We start from the raw sequence: 19,296 nt of genomic DNA, 5'->3' as shown, positions 1-19,296 counted from the left end.
AGGGAACGTGAAGCAGCTTTTTGGCCTTGTAGGCAGTTTAGGCCACATTTGCCATCTCCTAGTCTTTGGTTAGGTTTATCTATGCACCCGCAGGTGCCACTAGGGACTGCGGAGTCAGGATATCTAGTCTGTACAGGAACAGACAGGGTCATTTGAAATTTTTAGTGTATAACCTATTTTCTAGAGTGAGTTGCTACACAGGCATAGCTGTACTAGGAGCTGATAGGAGCATTAGAGCTGCCATTGAGTGGGGGGTGCCATTGCGTTATCTTAGGGTACCAACTTCCGTGGTCAGGTAGAGACAGACCAGGGTCAGAGTAGGGCTTTTACCAGTCTGAACATGGATCTGTCAGGTTCAGGAGTTTGTCCTCCCGGTTTGTAAGCTACCCGTGTGCATGTGCTTGTGCAGTCATAACATTTAAAATCAGACCGCCCAATCCTTATCTCCCCCAACATCATTTGTTTGAGGAGAGTTAGACAATCCCGCCGATACTTGCTTATTTGGCTAACTTTAATCTGATGTGGAAACAAAATGAACATACACCCTGCTGTAAGTACATAAGTAAAAGCAATAGTGCATATAAATAACCCAGGGTACTTAGTAAACACCATTATTGATCAAAAAAAGCTTAAAACCCCACCAGCGCCAAGGTGTACCCAAATCAGGATGGTCCTAACCTCTAGTATTGAAACCTTACCATGTGTCAAAATGACGTCAATGTGAATAAGGGTCGAGCAGGTAGGATGGCTTTTATGCTTTTTTTTTAATCAAAACTGTGTTTACTAAGTACCCTATGTTATTTATATGCACTGTTAGTTTTACTTATAGCATATGTTCATTTGTTTCTATCTTAGATTTTGTCTGTTTAATGGCCAGTGTGAACATGCTCCTATATTTTGCATGCATACCAATTTATACTCCTGTTAATTTTTTTCAGTTAATCTAATGTGTATGAAGACTTGTAGAGCCAGAAGATGGGAGTAGAAAGTACTTTCCTTTTTCAACTCTTAAAGTATATTCACACACAACACCGGTTCTCAGGGTTACAGAGCCCCGAATTCGATAGGATAGGGGATAACTTGATTTTTTTGGAGGCAATAACCTTTAGGGCTTGTGCAGATTATATTTGCTTCTAGTGCGATCTGATCAAACATCAGATCACACTCGTAACAATGTTATTCTGTGGGGCCGTGCACATGTCAGACTTTTTCCTCTGACAGAGTCTGCCTGAGGAAAAAATTGCAGCATGCACGATTTGCATCCATAAATCGGATCGCACTCGGCCATGCAAGCAGATGGGTACGGCAAAAAAATCTGACTGCACTTGGATGTCATCCGAGTGTGACCCAATTTTCACGGGTTGACATAATGGAGACGATGGAGAATGTTTTTTTCCATCTCTTCCACATCCGAGAGAACTGGATCAAACGGTGCTCTGCCAATGTGACATGGCACCCTCAAACCATTCCATCAAAATCTGAACTCCAATATAATACTTCAGAATATATAAAACTCAGAAGCGAAGTAGTGGTCAGTGTGATTTTTATTTAGCATAGGGTTTACAGTGGTACAGTTACAATAATTCATCCAGTCATTGCTATTTCATCCACTTTATATACCTTTTCTAACCTTTCTCAAAATTGCCAATAGTCCTCATTTCGCCAGAACAATCCTGCAAACTCTACCAGATGAGAGTCAGGTCTACCTTTTGTAGACGTTCCTGATGTGGAGTTTACATACATTAAAGTTGGGGTTCTAGATGTTGGTAAGTATGTTTTCTGGTAAAAATACACATGATGTACCACTGGTTGCTAATACTTGTAGATTTATTAATCAATAAAATTAAATTCTGCTTCTTGTTAGTCCTATTTTGATCTTTGCTCCTCTACTTTACATACACCACTATAGTGTCAATGAAGAAAATAACCAATATCTTACAAGACACAAATCATTTGTATTCAACATGAAGGGGTCCAGAAGACCACAGCTAAGTATCTTCTCTTTCTTCACCTGGCAATAACACTAGACTAACCGGAAAGCATTATTTTTAATGTAACCTCACTTTATCACTTTTCCGCTTCACCACATAGAGAAAGTGTTTTGTGCCGGATAATGTATCGCCCTGAGGAGAATGAATGAATATAAAACTTGTATTAATGCACTATGAATGGGGGGGTTGTGCATTGTGCTATTAATGCCGGAACAAACCCCACAAAAGTGCTATGCATGGGCTGCCACATGATAACTAGACTTCCCGACATTACGAAGAACCTGTTGTGGCTGATGTGCTGATTGCTTCACTGGATGACTGTACAAGAAAATATACTTTCTTATTGCAAATACGGTTACTACATTTTGTGAGATCAAAACATGATCCTTGTGTATTTGTCACATGATCTAGGACCCCAGACAATTATAATGCACATTTGTTGGTGATAGAAAGGAGTTCTGTAGCCCCTCAGTCATTGCGTTCACTCTGGGGTCCGAGCAGTTAGGATGTCCGTCCCTCCGCCTGTATATACCTCCCGTGTATGCCCTTCTTCTATCGTTCCTTTGTTCACTCTCCACAGCCAGCTTCCACGATCATGAGTTAGAGAGCACTGTAGTTCAATTCCGCAGTCTGCGATATCTGTGTCTGAAGGGATTGGCGTCCCCTTTGAGTCCACTATTGTGAAGGACTTCATAAGAATCTGTAGAATAGATAGAATTTATAGACGTGTTAGTAGAAGGTATTAAACAAGGACGTCACAATGAAATTAATATTAAAGGGGTTGTCCAGTCACAAGATATTGATGACCTATCCTTATTGGGTGCCAGGTCTCGAACCAACTGTTACAGGACGGATGTAAATATTGAATGGAACCGCATTGTGCAGCTTTGTTTAATGTGTAGCGGCCGCTGCTAGGTACTGAAGAACAGCTCTTAGGCAAAGGAATAGGTGCTGTTCTGCAGTACCCGGCAGCTGGAGCTGCTCTTCAGTACCCGGTACGCATTGAATGCAGCTGTCCAGTGTATACCTGGCCACCGCCGGCGCCTCTAACAGTTAATCAGGTGCCAGTTGTCGGACCCCAGTGATCTCGTATTGATGTCCTAATAGGTCTTCAATATATTGTGACTGGACAACCCCTTTAATTCTCATTGATTCAAGAAAATGATTGTGTTAAAAATTTCCTTCAGTTCAGTGGAATTGCAGTATGTCTATATAATGGATTATATGTTCACTTGTAGTGGAAATGCTTGAAAGAAATCAGAAACAAATTCCATCTCAAAATCCATGCATTTTTGTGGGAATTTGCCACTGCAGATTTCCCTATGGATTATTGCGAAATTGCTGCAGAAATTTTGCTAGTCAGTTCTGCTTTGTGTGAACATACCCTTACAAGCAACATGCTATTCCAGAGTAATCTATCCCTATCAAGACTGTGTTCAGTTCATGTCATGTGAACATAATCTGTGCAAGGAATGTTCCCGACACATGCATCGAACATATCAGAGGCCCCCAATTACCCAACCAAGGGCAAAAGAGGGGACTACAGGGAAAAAAGGGTATAATGTGTGGATTTTTTTTAACATGGTGGTCAGTGGGTGACATATGCCATTGTGTGGCTTACCTGACTGCTTATCCCAACTGCTAGGTCTCCCAATTTGGTCCTGCCAGACTCCCAGATATGCAGTGTCTCTCCATTGAAGACCTTCAGATGGACTTTTATCCCTAAAACATATAAAATTAGACTATTAGGTCTGGATGTAGCAAAATAATAAAGGAGTGCAACATTTTTTTGTCCAAGTGTCAAAGCACCATTGTCTTCTGTGATACATGCATCGGGGTGTCATTGTTTTATGGGTCCAAAAATTCTAAATTGCCAATTTGAATGTGCCATTTGGATAAATGTGGTACAGTATGTGCCATTTTGTCTTCTCAATAAATTAGCATTTTATAACTCTATTAAAGGGAGTATTCCCATCTTGAACATTTATAGCATATCCAGAAGATGTGTGAAAGATGCAGTCCCACAAATAGCCAAGCATCTGAGATGAGAATATACATCAAGTGCATACAGGGTCTGTGCATGACACAGGAATTCTCTTCTTCTGGGTCCATTGAACCCCTCGTGTTATCTATTGTACCCTCAGAAATCGAAATCTCTCAACTTACCATTGAACCAGCTGGGAGTCGTGATTCCTCCGCTGAAGAGTGGATCACTTTGTAAGCTCCAGGGTTCCACCTGACTGTCCCATGAATGAATCCCAGAACTTTTAGTGTCCAAAGTTATCAGGGAGTCCTGCCGAAGTCAGAAAACATGAAGATCGTTGGTTTCTGAGAGCTTGTGATTGTATCTCAGGCCAGTGGTAGATAATAAAAGAAAAATGACTTGTACAGTTACAATAGAATAGTTTTCAATAAGTACCTTACGACTGGGCAGAGGCTCCAGGCTGGGCTCGCTCAGAAACATGTGTTCTTGTTCCTCAAGGGAGTAAGGTTGAGATAGGTTCTCCATGTACAGATCTATGGAAAGAGGAGTGAAGTGATAGGGTTCATCAAACAGCAATATTTTGATTATTACACAGGTATACATTGGGGTATGTAGCCACTTTTTTTCGATACCATATAATAGACCATCAATATTAGATCATGGGTGTCTGACTCTCTGCACTCCCACCAATCAGCTATGTCCCCCTTTATTGTTTACACTGATTTCTAAGGCCAAACTTTAAGTAGTAGGAGATCTTGTTATTGCTCCTTCATCCCATTGAGGTAATTGGGACAAAACAGCAATACCAAGCACAGGGAAGTACAGCATGTGTAATATAAATAATGAAGGGGACATAGTTTTGGCAAAGCACCACGGCTTCTTACGATTGTATAATGTCAAAAATCTGATCTAAAATTGATGGCCTATCCTAAGTATATCTTTTTTAAAAAAGGATGACCCTTTTAATACCAAAAGTCATGGCCAAAGTGTTACCTAGTTCAAGACGCTCAATCTCCATTTCACACAATATCCTGGCTTGTTCCAGACTTTTGTGACTTGTGAAGGAGGTATCTTCTGTTATCGGCTGCGTACTGTAGCCCTGAACAGTCATGGCTTCCTCATGAAAAGTCTTGGGCTGACAAGTGGGGACCTGCAGGACCTCTGTCAAGATGTGAGGAGGGAACATTCGAGGTTCTTTGTATTCTGTTTTATATGATGATTTTAGACCTCCAACTAGAAGAAAAAAGACTTAAACTTAATGTTAAAGTGTTATGTCTGGTATATTGTCTATACAAGCAGGTCTTTTTCTTCCGTGTTTAGTACATAGACTCCCTTCTCAGAATTAATGTTGCTTATCCATATTAAAGGGAATCTGTCACCAGGTTTTTGCTATGTAATCTGAGAGCAGCGTGATGTAGGGGCTGACACCATGATTCCAGCAATGTACCATTAATTGGGCTGCATGCTATTATTTTGACACAATCACTGTTTTCTCTGCTGCAGATCTAGCAGTTCTCTTAATGCTGAGCTCTGTATAACCCCGCCCACATCACAGATTGGCAGATTTTTGTGTACACTGTGCATAGGCAGAAAGCTGTGAATCAGTGCTGGGGTGGAGTTACACAGAGTTGACTAGGATGTACAAGACACTTAGTCCTTTAGTAATAATCTCCTGCTAATTTTGCACTGATTTTTTTGAAACAGCATCACACAACCTAGTAAGTGACACATCGCTGGAATCAGGTTCTCAGCCCCTACATCATGCTGTTCTCAGATTACATAGTGAAACCTGCTGACAGAGTCCCTTTAACAGCATGTAGTCTCATGCTATGGTTTACCAGTTTCCATATAAACTACACATTAGTACGGCACTTACTTTTTTGAAGGGCAGTTTCCACTTTTTGGATAAGATCGACCGCATCTGGTCTGTTACTAGGATCCTTCTGCAATCCATCCACTATGAGACTGCGAGTTAGATAGTTACAGCTTGGGGGTATTTCTTGCAAAGGTGGTGGTTCTGTGGCAATCTAAAGACAGAACAAGAGTGGAGTGTTACTTTAAACAACAGTGAAAACGTATAAATCTATCTTAAAGGGTTCATGCCACTAAATACATGTATGAGCTATCCACAAGGTAGAAGATACGTGTAAGTTGGTCCAACCCTCATTTGTGGGTCACTGGAAGCCCCAGCGGCCCATAAGTTATACGTTTAGAACATTCACCAGTTATATGTATAAATGATAAATACATCCATATACAAAAAAAAAACAACAACTTAGGCTGTGTGCCCACGATGCGTTTTTTAAGCGTTTTTGCAGCGGCAATTCTGCTGCAGAAACGCTTAAAAAACGCTTGGTAAAAGGCCTGCCATGTTCCCCAATGATAATCTGTATGTGCTGTGCACATGCTGCTGATTATCAGTGCAGAAAAATCCGCAGCATTACCAATTATTATGCGGAAGCGCTGCATTTTCGCCGCCATTGACTTGCATTGGAACGCATGGAATCCGCATCACTGCATCTGTACATGCGGAATCCATGCGTTTCAATGTGCGGATGGTACCCGGGTCTGGAGAAGAGGAGACTCTCCTCCGGACCTGGATACCATAGAACCTGTAAAAAAAAAAATATATATTATATTTACCTTCTGATGGTCCCCGGTGTCCTTGTCTGCACTTGCCGCAGATCGTGGTAGATTCAAGGACCTGCGCTGACGTCATTTAGTCATGTGACGGCAGGTCCTTCAGTGTACCTCGAGCTGCCGGCAAGCTGAGACGCATCGAATCAAGACACCGGGGGCCATCAGAAGGTAAGTATAATATTTATTTTATACCAGTCTTTACGGTCACACTATATAAATCCATGCCGGTTGCATGGATTTATATAGTGTGACCAAGTTGTCAAGCACTTTCCAAGTGATGCTAAACGATTGGAAAGCGCTTGACACCCGCATGCAGAAATGCAAGTGAAGAACGCTTCACATCCGCATGTCCCTGGTAGGAAAAACGCATCTACAATCCGCATGTACAATCCGCATGTACAATCCGCATGTACAATCCGCATGTACAATCCGCATGTACAATCCGCATGCATTTTTTCGGCCAGGGAGATGCAGAAACACTCAGGAAAAATCCGGGGCATTTCTGCATCGTGGGCACATAGCCTAAGGCATCATTTCAAACAGGAAAAGTTTAGAAGGCTTTTCAATTAATTCCATAGCACTAATCCTGTTTAGCATTCCAGAGCTGCATTTTCTATTTTCTTGGCTTCGGATTTGAAATCTCCCAGCATTCTTTGCTGGATTAATGGCTATACATCCCCTGCTCTTCTTTCTGGGAAGTGTTGCCATTGCAGAGCGATCTGATGTCAGAAACACTGACTGTCCCTTTGTATTGTAAAAGTTCAGCTAAGCTGCTAGAGTTCCCAGTTTGTTAGCTGGATCCAATGACAGCCAGCAGAATTGTGATTGTAGCTCTGGAATATAATAGACGCTGTAATTCTGGAACAGCACAAGGTAAGTAATTCAGTTTGTTTTCAGACTTAATTTTTTGTAATATGAAATGGTTAAAAAGCCTTTATTGCTCAGTGCAGTGTGACTTGTTTTGTAATATTTATATAGTGTACTTACCTTCAGACATAAGGGTGCTTTGTGGGTACGGCTCCACGGATGCCAGCCATTCAGCATGTGGAGAAGCATGCAACATGTACTCCACACATCCATTTTTGTGTCACAAGGTTCCCCACGCACAAGTTCAGGGGCAATGTGTGTTTCAGTGCCTGGGACATAGTCACCTATGGGACACAATAGGTACAATTACTATCGCACTATATATAAGAAAATATGACAAATGTTGTTTTACATTTATACATGTTATTATTTTAGCCAACCATGTAATAAATCTCTATGAGGATATACTTTCTTAGAATCTCTTGCCCAATTTGACATATGATGTGATGTCAGATTGTATCTGGCAGCAGCTTGTCGCCTTGAAAGTAGAGATGAGCGAACGCGAACTGTAAAGTTCGGGGTTCCTACCGGACACTAGCTGAACTCCAAACACGGACTTCTCCTGGAAGTCCGTTTTACAGATCCCGGGGGGAGAGATTTTTTTCTGCTCCAAAGTTCGGGTCCCCATAGTTCAGGGTCAGGTTCAAGTACAGTTCTGGTACCCAAACCGAATTTTGGACTAAAGTTCAGTCGGGTACCAGGACCCGAAGTTCCATGGGTCCGCTCATCCCTACTTAAAAGGGTTATTTATAGAAGAGAAGTTAACACCTATTTACCGGATAGGTAATAACTTACAAATTGGGGCGATCCAACTGCTGAGTTCCCCACCGATCAGCAGAAATGAGTAGTTTTATCCCGATTAGAATGGACCGGCAGTGGTCATGCCCAAATGTCACTCGAGCATGACCACTGTCACTCTATTCTATCCAGAAGTTCCCCATTCCGCCAGTCAGAGGTGATAACTTATTTTCAGTTATAAAACTCCTTTACAGGGAATCTGTCGACAGGTTTTTGCCACCTAATCTGAGAACAGCATAATGTAAAGACAGAGACCCTGATTCCAGTGATGTTTCACTTACTGGGCTGCTTGCTGTAGTTTTGACAAAATCACTGTTTTATCAGCAGTAAGCCTGCTGCCATGTTGTCCTCCATATTCATTAGCTATGTATAACCTAACCAACCACCTTCAATTGGCAGCTTTCTGCCTATGCACAGTGTACACAGAGCTGACAATCAGTTGTGTGGCTGGGGTTATACAGAGCTCAGCATTCAGAGAAATAGTAAGTCTGTAGCAGATAAAACAGTGATTTTATCAAAACACTGGCAATCAGCCCAGTAAGTGATACATCACTAAAATCAGGGTCTCTGCCCCTACATCATGCTGCCCTCTGATGAAGTAACTAAAACCTATTGACAGATTCCCTTTAAACACTTAACTAATAGTACAGGCTGAGCAAGCATGTTTATTACGAGGTCGGAAGGATGGCAGTCAGCTTGTATTTCCATAGTTTCTTCATTTTCTTTTATTGGCAAGGTTCTTCGTTTGTTTTCTAGTCATGTATTTTTTTATATTTAGGGATTGGCTTTATTAACACTGTCACCTACCTGTCAATAACTGTGTCTTGCAACCTCCAGGAGGCAAATGTGCAGCATGCCCGAAATCACACAAGTATGCTGTATTTCCATTATCAGTCAGGAGTACATTGTCCGCTGTAAGGAGAAAGAAAGTTTAGATAGAAGAATTAGGCAAAATAGGAGAATACAAGAAAGAGCAATTAAAAATGTCTTTTTCTCATTAGGAGTAAAAAGCAAGATCTCCTGAGCATTACAGTACTATTACTTCAGTGGAGGGCTATCATCAGGAGATCTCAAAGCCTAAAGGCCCCAAAAACAGTTGGAGTAAAGTTGGCCAAAGTGACCACTGTTTTTGGTCTGAAGTGTACGGGGGGCAACAGATGATATTGGGGAAAGATGTGGCCTGTGCATAGACATGAACCCTAGGCCTAGAGAGCGATGTATTATTAAGAGGTAGCCAGAAGACAGTTTCTTGAATATCTCTTATGTTTGGACACCTTTTAAGCTGAAGAAGCACAATACTTGAAGAAACACTAGCAATAAATCCCAGCTCAACAATAATGCCTTCTGACCTGAGATGAGCGTAAAAGCTTAAAAGAACCAGGACTAAAATGTGGTACTTACCTTTTATGTCTCCATGGAGTATATTGGCAGCATGAAGATGTTTCAGGCCTTGCAGTACTTGTCTTGTATAATATAGGGCCCAGTCCTCTGCCAAGAAACCACTTCTTTTGATCAGATGGCCCAAAGATCCACCTAAAAAAACATTAGTGACACAAATTTGTTCCAAGGTTTTTCAGTAGCTTACTGTATGTAGCACACAATGCAAAACAAACCTATTCCACAACCTACAGAACAGTGAAAGCTGCCTATCTTGGTTAGGCAGTACTATACACCTGCTATACAAAGAATCTTCATATACTATTGAAAAATATATATATACTATTTTTTTATTCAAGAAAAAAATAAACACTTCAGCTGGATATTATCCTGAAGTTAAACAAAATGTGAAATTCACTAGTTATGCTTATTCAATTTTTGGCTATGTTCACACAGCAGTATTTTGATCAGTACTTCCCATCAGAATTTGTAAGCGAAAACTAGGAGTTGGTCTCAAACGCAGAAGTGCAACTGTTTCCATTAAACTTTTTCTGTTTGTTTTACCCTTTAGCTTTCAAATACTGATGTGTGTAAATACTTTTATGTCCAAAAATGACAAAAGTATTCTTGAAGTGATACCTTAATTGGCTAACCAGAAGAAAATATATATATTTTCTTCTGGTTAGCCAATAAAGGTAATATATTTTCTTCTGGTTAGCCAATAAAGGTATCACTTCAAAAAGTATTTACATCGATTTTTCTGGCTAACACATGTAAATAAATATAAAAAGTAACACTTATTGCATGAAAATATACTTTTAATATCTGTCTCTTTGTGATAAAGTCCCCTTAAAAGAGTTAATAAAGGTTTCTTACTCAGTAGTTTTCACCAGTGATTCATTTTCTTATCTGGCAGTTAATACATAATAAACCAGTGACTAAGTGTTTATCTGTGTCTGGTTCATAGGTTAAACCCAAGCTAGAAGCAGTCGTTTTTTTCACAATTCAGGTACAACAAGGATTATATATATATATATATATATATATATATATATATATATATATATATATATATATATATAGGCTTGTAGCCCAAAAGTGGCATGTTAGGCAGAGTGGTTACCCATCAGGGGGAGGTTACCTTGCCGTGGTTGATGGGCACACATGAATTGGCCAATTTATGCCCTAAAAACCTTCATTGTTTGTAAGTACTTGTTGCTAAGCAAAACAGCTTAGATCTAATATTTTCATTATTTTAATTGTTAAGATGTATCTTGGCCATATGGAGAGCTGCTGCATTCTTTTGATATATATATATATATATATATATATACACACACACACACCTTTTTTTTACCAAAATTGAAAGATTACTGCATATTGTGCTGCCTTCATGTATTAGTCACAAACTGTATATATTTAATCATAGATATCAAAAATTACTATATCTGTATCTCATGAATTTCTACTGTATGTTTTATTATAGGGCTCCATCAGTTGCTAAAATATATATTTATTCTATCCTCAAGTATTTTAACAATGCATGTGTAAAGTAATAACCTGTCTTGTAATCTACTTCTATTGTATATAAACTATTTGGCCAAACTTTAAAGCTTGGGACCCATTTAGACAAGCTGATAATTGTGAATGAGCATTCCTAAGAATAATCGGTCTGTCCAAAGAGACCAGCAATCACACGAGGAAAGAGCAACGCTCATTCGTCAAGGGCGATGATTTTGAGCCTATTTAAAAATCATCATTTTCGGCAGCACAGTTCCTGTGTAAACAGGTGATGTACTGCCATAAACCGATATTAACCATTGTTTAGTGTGCTTGGAAGTGCAGTCAGCCTGTCTAAAGAGACCAGTAAGTGACCACTGATCCCTATACAGAGATCTGGACTTACATCTGGAATCCCTATGCAGCTGCTGGCCGGTGGAGCAAGCTGGAGGCAAGAAGGGTCATTAAGTGCGGTCAATACCAAGGGGAAACGTCAGGGACAAAATCAGAAAGCAAGCGAGTGGTCAAAATACAAGCCGAGGTCAGAAAACAGGATATGCTAATTCGCACAAAGGCACAATGGATCAGCAAGACCAGGTCTTAGCTGAACTGAAAAACTGTCAGCTGAACCTGTCTGCTGGTGTTTATAAAGTAAGGAACCCTCCACCATGGCTCCCAGCAGAGAGCTCATTACATTACCAGCTTACTGCAGCAAATCACAGGTGGACCGGAAAGGGACAACTAGTCCCAGCAACCTCAAAGCTAAACTGCCACATACTGTTGACATCCAGCATTAACTGTGATATTAGTGCAGCGCCGCCTAGTGACCAGGGCAGGATTTGCAATAGTAAGCTCAAACAAGGTTGTAGAGATAGTGGCTCTGGCTGGGCTGCAGCCCCACTGTATCTGTAACATGGTAGACACTGATACATCTTTTAAGTAAATCTGGGGAAAAGAGAGATCGGCAGCACAAATGGCTTTGAACGAAAAGGCTTCACAAAAGTTCTGTGCTTTAAATCTTACTTAGCAGTAAATTACACATTTTCTATTAGATACAATATGCTATGCCTATGGATGAAGCAATCCCTTGAAACAAGTGTTTTTTTTTTTAATTATTCCATGGTATAAAACATCCAGAACAGTAAACATTTGCTGCAATGACTTATGCATTTTGACATTTGGCCTTACTGATAGTTTATAAAATCCCTTAAAAACAGCTAAGTAAGGCCTCATGGAGGTACACCACATATTTCAACTTGTTTAGCTTATAAAGAGGATTGTTGGTAGTCTTGAATGAAACTTACCATCCATAAGCTTCATAAACACAGTGATCCAAGGTCCTTCTCGGACGGCCCCATACACTGGGATTACTTTTTCAGAATTGACAGCCAGGCAGCATGTCAGCTCCTCGTGTCGAAAACTGTTAACATTAATCTGAAAAAAAGGAAGAGAGGAAATAAAATGTTTATTGAAGCAAGTGAACTAATGTCAACCTGTTATTTCATATTTGCACAAAGGCAAGTGGTTAGACCACATGTATATGTCTCTGATTTGTGATGTCCATGAGCGACATTGTACTCCGTGGACTATTCACACTATTTTGAATTGGAACCGTGGAGAATTGAACAGAAAAGATGGCTTGAAATTGTTCCAGAAAATGAAGTTGGAACAGTTTCAAGGCCGCCAACACTTTTGGCCATGACTGTATTAGTACATTGAGGTATTCTGCATTGCTCCATGTCCATACAGTCTGCCCAAAGCTGCAAATCTCAGTAGTATTATGACCTTGGAAGTGGATGAAATATAATAATATCAAGCCAAATGACTTATAAGTCACCCATGTTAGACTACATTCCTACGATTAGGTGAGTTTTTGATGTTGCAGATTTTCTGCACCCATTAGGTAAATTAGGTTGTGTTTTTTCATTGTGTTTTTGAGTGCATTATTATAAGCATTTTTATGCTGTGGTTTTTGTCTCTTTTTGGTATGTCATGATTTTAAATAAAGGTATTTTGTTTTTAATGCTTCCTGGTATTTATGTACTAAAAACACGTGTGATTTTTGCCTGCGTATTTTCAGCATCTAATGCAAGTCTATTGAGGAAAATCAGCACATAAAACTCAGAGTAACCCCAAAAGAAATTGACGTATTGCAGATTTCAAACATGTCAGCTTTAAAAAAGAAAAAAGCACAGAGGGCATGAGATTTCTATAAATCCCATCCACTTTGATGGAACTGTAAAATGCTGCATTTTTTACTCAATGAAAATACTCAGCGTCAAAAACTCACCAGAAACGCATCATGGGGACTTATGCTAATAAAGGGACGCCGTGAGTCCACCAACATGCTCTTCGCAGCCGTTATTTTATAACTGTATAACATTTAGGATTAACATGCAGATCATACTTACTATTTTAGCTGCAAATTGGTATCCAGTTTTCTTATCCTTTCCTACGAAAACATCTCCAAAACCTCCACTGCCCAGCATTTCTTTGCTCTTTGTCCAGTGGGTGTCCGTTCTGTACTCATAATCTTCCATTTTGAGTTCCTACAGAGAATATATCGTGTACGTTATTTAGTGAAGAACTTTCTGTGAATGTAATACATTGCAGTGCCCCCTTCATTATTAGGATCTTTGGAGATCCCAGATGTCAGACCCCCAGTGATGATTAAATCACGGCATATCCTAGAGATATGCCATTATATATTGAAATGAAAATACCTCTTTAGAGAGGTTGTCCAATATTTGGACCACCCCTTCTCAAATACTATATTCCCCCATGTAAAATAAAAATAGTCTGTGCTCACCTCCGGTGTCGGCGCTAGGACTCCCGGGTCTCCCATGACATTGTTATGTCATATGAACCCTGTGGCCAATCAGCAGCCACTAGTAGGCCTCTTCACTCTCATTTCCTTTGGGCAAAACTGTGAAGAACTGAGAACTGCTGCTAAAGTCAGTTACATCTGAAGAAAGGAAGAGGGAAGCTAACCATTAGCGACCACTGATTGGCAGCAGGGCTCATGTGACATAATGTTATGCGAGCCCCGGGAGACTCAATGCCATTCAGGAGAGTACAGTCAGTTTTTATTTTACATGAGGAATATAGTAATTGAGAAGGGGTTATCCGAGTAGTGGACAACCCCTTTAAGCTTTCAGCGATATCTAGGGAATTGGATTTACAGAGACCCTCTTTGTACATTTAATTCTGGTTGTACAGACATGTGACCACTGAAGCCAATTACAATGTGGGTACTAATTGGTCGCTGCTGTGGTTATTGATTGACTGCAGTGGTGACGTGCACATCCTCGTGGAAGCAAGTGAATAGTCCAATTACATTTGTACCATTATGAGAGGAATGGCAGGGATTGGTAGTTGAGTATGCTTTATTGATTTTTATACCATGTTGAGATTCTTTTAAATATAAAAAAAAATTTGGACAAGCCCCTTACGACAGTGTGTATAAACAGTGTGTTGTACCTCTTTCAATAGGATCCCTTCATTGTCCACATCCAGTTCATCCTGATCATTGTATTTCTTCCAGGATCTGGCTAATGCGCACAAGTTGTGGGCTTCTCCCCAGCTCACATTATCCTTAAGAGCCATCAATAACCCCTCTTCCACAGATTGGGTTTTTGAGTCCATACAGGAATTTGTAAACTTGGAGAAACCCCATTGCGAGATATGTTTTTCTTCATAATAGTCAGGTCCCAAAGCAGTAATAATGTCTAATACTCGACCTCGCTGTTGTGGCACGATTAATAGACTATTGATTTGTGGCTGAAGCTTTCCAGCACCCACGTGGTAAATGCATTGGGATGGACTGATAAGCTTGTGGAGGACTTTCTGGTTGTCATCAGCACAGGGCTGTGAGTTCACAGGTGGATATTGAATGTTTTTATCTGGTTCAGGGATGGAGTTGTACTTCTGCACATCATTTGTATGCCACTGTTTTGACAGAGATTCTTCATCCTATAGAAACCCAGAAAAACAATATTTAAAATTTAGCAAAAATAATTCAACAGTCTCAATTTCAAAAATTTTTACATTTTATGGTACTAATAGCCTCTTCAGAGAGGAAAAGGGCTTGAACTGTAGTGTAGCCTCTTGGATGTAGCAATGCTAAAAGTCAATATCGACCCTTTAATGAGCCTTGCCATATGACTTAGGAAGCCAAATCAGAAATTCCTTTTTCAAACACATGTTTCGGGGTATTTGCCCCACATCAGTGCAAAGCAGGAGGTCTTCTTTGGCTGGCTGAGAGGTTTCTGACTGGAGATCTAAGGGGTAACATTTCTTTTTGTGGAGAGTGCCAAGTTAGTGTAAGGAGACTTGTAGGCCATGCAATGCTCCTCTGGAAAGTTAGAAAAGAATAACATACTTGGCATATACCACAAAACTTTTCAGTGGGCTTTTGCTTTTTCTGCTATGATTCTGTCCAATCAAAACCAGGCTACACCCACAGAAAAGTTCTGTGGTTTACGCCCAGTTGGTTGAAAGGTAAGGGACGTAACTTGGATCGGATGGGCACAGGAGAAAAACAGTGGAATAGCACCAATTCGAGGAGGTACTCAGTTTAATTTAACAAATCCAGTGAAATTGCCTCTTTTATGCTAATGTATCATAAGATAATGATCTACTGTTTAAAATATGTTTTTGTGCTAATTATAATTTTAATATTTTTGCAATTTTTCTTTTTTCGTTATATCACAATCGGTATATAAATGATCAATTCTCACACTGGCCACTGGGGCTATTTTCGACTAAATGTCCTGTTTTTTTTACAAATTACTTTTCAGAGCTTTCATTACCATCACAGACAGGATTACAGGTTTATATACCTTAAAGAGGTTGTCCACTACTTTTACATTGATGATCTATCCTTAGGATAGGTCATCAATGTCTGATCGGCCGGGGTCCGACACCCGACACCCCCGCCGAGCAGCTGTTATTGGTGTCGGCGGCCAGATGTACTCACTTGCCGAGGTGCTCCGTCTACTTGTAGTGGCTGCTGCAGGGTACTACACATCCGCTGACACCGATAACGGCTGATAGGCGGGGGGGTGCCGGATGTCGGATCCCCGCCGATCAGACATTGATGACCTATCCTAAGGATAGGTCATCAATGTAAAAGTAGTGGACAACCTCTTTAATACATAGCTCATAACAAAGTATGCACCAGTCACAAAAGGTGATGTCGCAGATCACGTTCACATTGACTTTTGCACACGCTCATTAGATGCTTCAATATAAAAGACAGGGTCTAAGTCAGTCTACAGCTGCTAATGTACTGTATATGTGGATTTCCTGAAAGAACAGAAAGTATGACTGTAGAATAGCCCTAGTGGCCAATGTGAAAATTTACTTGAGGTGTCTTTTTTTAATACAGATTGTTATTTGAAAAATTAAATGAATAAAAAAACACATTTAACATAAAAACCTGATTTAAAAAGTAAGCAATTAACTGATGACACGTTCCCTTTAACATACAAACATCTGGCATTACCTGTACGGGTATTGGTGTTCGGGTCTCCTGTTCTGGAGTGGTCTGGCTTCTTCTGGCTGACTTGGCATTGATATTCTTAACGCTTCTTTTCCGCTTCTTTTTCTTGATTTTTGGAAATTGCGTTATCTTTGCCAATTTGCCTTCAGTTGCGTTTACCACATTATTTGGAATATGCTCATTGAATTCTGCTAAACTGTAAAACAATAAATAGTGTGATAATGTCAGCTGGAGCGGTTATCCTCTTAGGGACAAAGTAAAGGTGGACAAACCATAAACATGATTAGCTAGAAGTAGGTTGATGGTTGAACAACCCTTTACTGAACGATAGCCTGGTTCAGCCATACAGATTTTAGCCCATATTGGCTCTTACAGTCTCACACTTTCCTAACACGCCCGATGAGTCCAGGCAAAGGACAAAAGATCTTTCTAGGAATGTACTTTCAATTAAAAAGCATTCGGGGATAAAAGTTATTTTTTCCAATTATCAGGATGAAATTTAAAAAAAGTCAAACATTATTTCAGACTATAACATTCTCTGATTATTACCTGTACTGCTTGGACTCTGTGATGTACAAGGGACCTTCCTGGGAAGTCGGGCAAATCTCCTGATTATTCTCACCTGGAAAGTGATATGGAAAAGTTCTGTTTACAAAATGTATATGATAATAGTGAGGGGGGACTTAGGGGTCTTGCAGGGATAAGGTGCATGGGGTAATAGAAGAGTTAATAGGAAGAGGTTTAATAGAGCAATACCAGGAAATGTACTGGGGAGGTTATATGAAGTAATAGGAGGAGATATAGGGAGGTTATATGGAGTAATAGGAGGAGATATAGGGGAGGTTATATGGAGTAATAGAAGGAGATATAGGGAGTTTATATGGAGTAATAGGAGGAGATATAGGGGAGGTTATATGGAGTAATAGAAGGAGATATAGGGAGGTTATATGGAGTAATAGGAGGAAATATAGGGAGGTTATATGGAGTAATAGGAGGAGATATAGGGGAGGTTATATGGAGTAATAGGAGGAGATATAGGGAGGTTATATGAAGTAATAGGAGGAGATATAGGAAGATTATATGGAGTAATAGGAGGAGATATAGGGAGGTTATATGGAGTAATAGGAGGAGATATAGGGAGGTTATATGGAGTAATAGGAGGAGATATAGGGGAGGTTATATGGAGTAATAGGAGGAGATATAGGGAGGTTATATGAAGTAATAGGAGGAGATATAGGAAGATTATATGGAGTAATAGGAGGAGATATAGGGAGGTTATATGGAGTAATAGGAGGAGATATAGGGAGGTTATATGGAGTAATAGGAGGAGATATAGGGAGGTTATATGGAGTAATAGGAGGAGATATAGGAAGATTATATGGAGTAATAGGAGGAGATATAGGGAGGTTATATGGAGTAATAGGAGGAGATATAGGGAGGTTATATGGAGTAATAGGAGGAGATATAGAGAGGTTATATGGAGTAATAGGAGGAGATATAGGGAGGTTATATGGAGTAATAGGAGGAGATATAGGGAAGATTATATGGAGTAATAGGAGGAGATATAGGGAGGTTATATGGAGTAATAGGAGGATATAAGGAATATAGGGAGGTTATATGGAGTAATAGGAGGAGATATAGGGAGGTTATATGGAGTAATAGGAGGAGATATAGGGGAGGTTATATGGAGTAATAGGAGGAGATATAGGGAGGTTATATGGAGTAATAGGAGGAGATATAGGGAGGTTATATGGAGTAATAGGAGGAGATATAGGGAGGTTATATGGAGTAATAGGAGGAGATATAGGGAGGTTATATGGAGTAATAGGAGGAGATATAGGGAGGTTATATGGAGTAATAGGAGGAGATATAGGGAGGTTATATGGAGTAATAGGAGGAGATATAGGGAGGTTATATGGAGTAATAGGAGGAGATATAGGGAGGTTATATGGAGTAATAGGAGGAGATATAGGGAGGTTATATGGAGTAATAGGAGGTTATATGGAGTAATAGGAGGAGATATAGGGAGGTTATATGGAGAAATAGGAGGAGTTATAGGGAGGTTATATGGAGTAATAGGAGGAGATATAGGGAGGTTATATGGAGTAATAGGAGGAGATATAGGGAGGTTATATGGAGTAATAGGAGGAGATATAGGGGAGGTTATATGGAGTAATAGGAGGAGATATAGGGGAGGTTATATGGAGTAATAGGAGGATATAGGGAGGTTATATGGAGTAATAGGAGGAGATATAGGGAGGTTATATGGAGTAATAGGAGGAGATATAGGGAGGTTATATGGAGTAATAGGAGGAGATATAGGGAGGTTATATGGAGTAATAGGAGGAGATATAGGGAGGTTATATGGAGTAATAGGAGGAGATATAGGGAGGTTATATGGAGTAATAGGAGGAGATATAGGGGAGGTTATATGGAGTATTAGGAGGAGATATAGGGAGGTTATATGGAGTAATAGGAGGAATATAGGGAGGTTATATGGAGTAATAGGAGGAGATATAGGGAGATTATATGGAGTAATAGGAGGAGATATAGGGAGTTATATGAAGTAATAGGAGGAGATATAGGAAGATTATATGGAGTAATAGAGGAGATATAGGAAGATTATATGGAGTAAT

General features: G+C 39.9%; 1 protein-coding gene across 1 annotated transcript in view; it reads right to left on the bottom strand.

The window, feature by feature from the left end:
* Positions 1 to 1,526: 1,526 nt before the first annotated feature.
* The window catches only part of MAP3K14 (mitogen-activated protein kinase kinase kinase 14), a 39,197-nt gene continuing 21,427 nt past the window's right edge, over positions 1,527 to 19,296 (bottom strand). Inside the window, exons 3-16 of the mRNA XM_073683173.1 lie at positions 17,210 to 17,282; positions 16,664 to 16,856; positions 14,638 to 15,129; positions 13,569 to 13,706; positions 12,462 to 12,591; positions 9,682 to 9,813; positions 9,088 to 9,192; positions 7,603 to 7,766; positions 5,852 to 6,002; positions 4,969 to 5,208; positions 4,411 to 4,508; positions 4,158 to 4,284; positions 3,613 to 3,713; positions 1,527 to 2,691 (exon numbers count right to left, since the gene is read on the bottom strand). Coding sequence (XP_073539274.1) covers positions 2,473 to 2,691; positions 3,613 to 3,713; positions 4,158 to 4,284; positions 4,411 to 4,508; positions 4,969 to 5,208; positions 5,852 to 6,002; positions 7,603 to 7,766; positions 9,088 to 9,192; positions 9,682 to 9,813; positions 12,462 to 12,591; positions 13,569 to 13,706; positions 14,638 to 15,129; positions 16,664 to 16,856; positions 17,210 to 17,282 — 2,363 coding nt within the window. The 3' untranslated portion in view covers positions 1,527 to 2,472. The remainder of the gene's footprint in view (positions 2,692 to 3,612; positions 3,714 to 4,157; positions 4,285 to 4,410; positions 4,509 to 4,968; positions 5,209 to 5,851; positions 6,003 to 7,602; positions 7,767 to 9,087; positions 9,193 to 9,681; positions 9,814 to 12,461; positions 12,592 to 13,568; positions 13,707 to 14,637; positions 15,130 to 16,663; positions 16,857 to 17,209; positions 17,283 to 19,296) is intronic.

Source organism: Phyllobates terribilis, unplaced genomic scaffold, assembly GCF_046119375.1.
Source record: "Phyllobates terribilis strain yellow unplaced genomic scaffold, ASM4611937v1 Scaffold_5__5_contigs__length_657084704, whole genome shotgun sequence".
Taxonomy (NCBI): domain Eukaryota; kingdom Metazoa; phylum Chordata; class Amphibia; order Anura; family Dendrobatidae; genus Phyllobates; species Phyllobates terribilis.
This window is presented reverse-complemented; position numbering and strand designations above follow the sequence as displayed.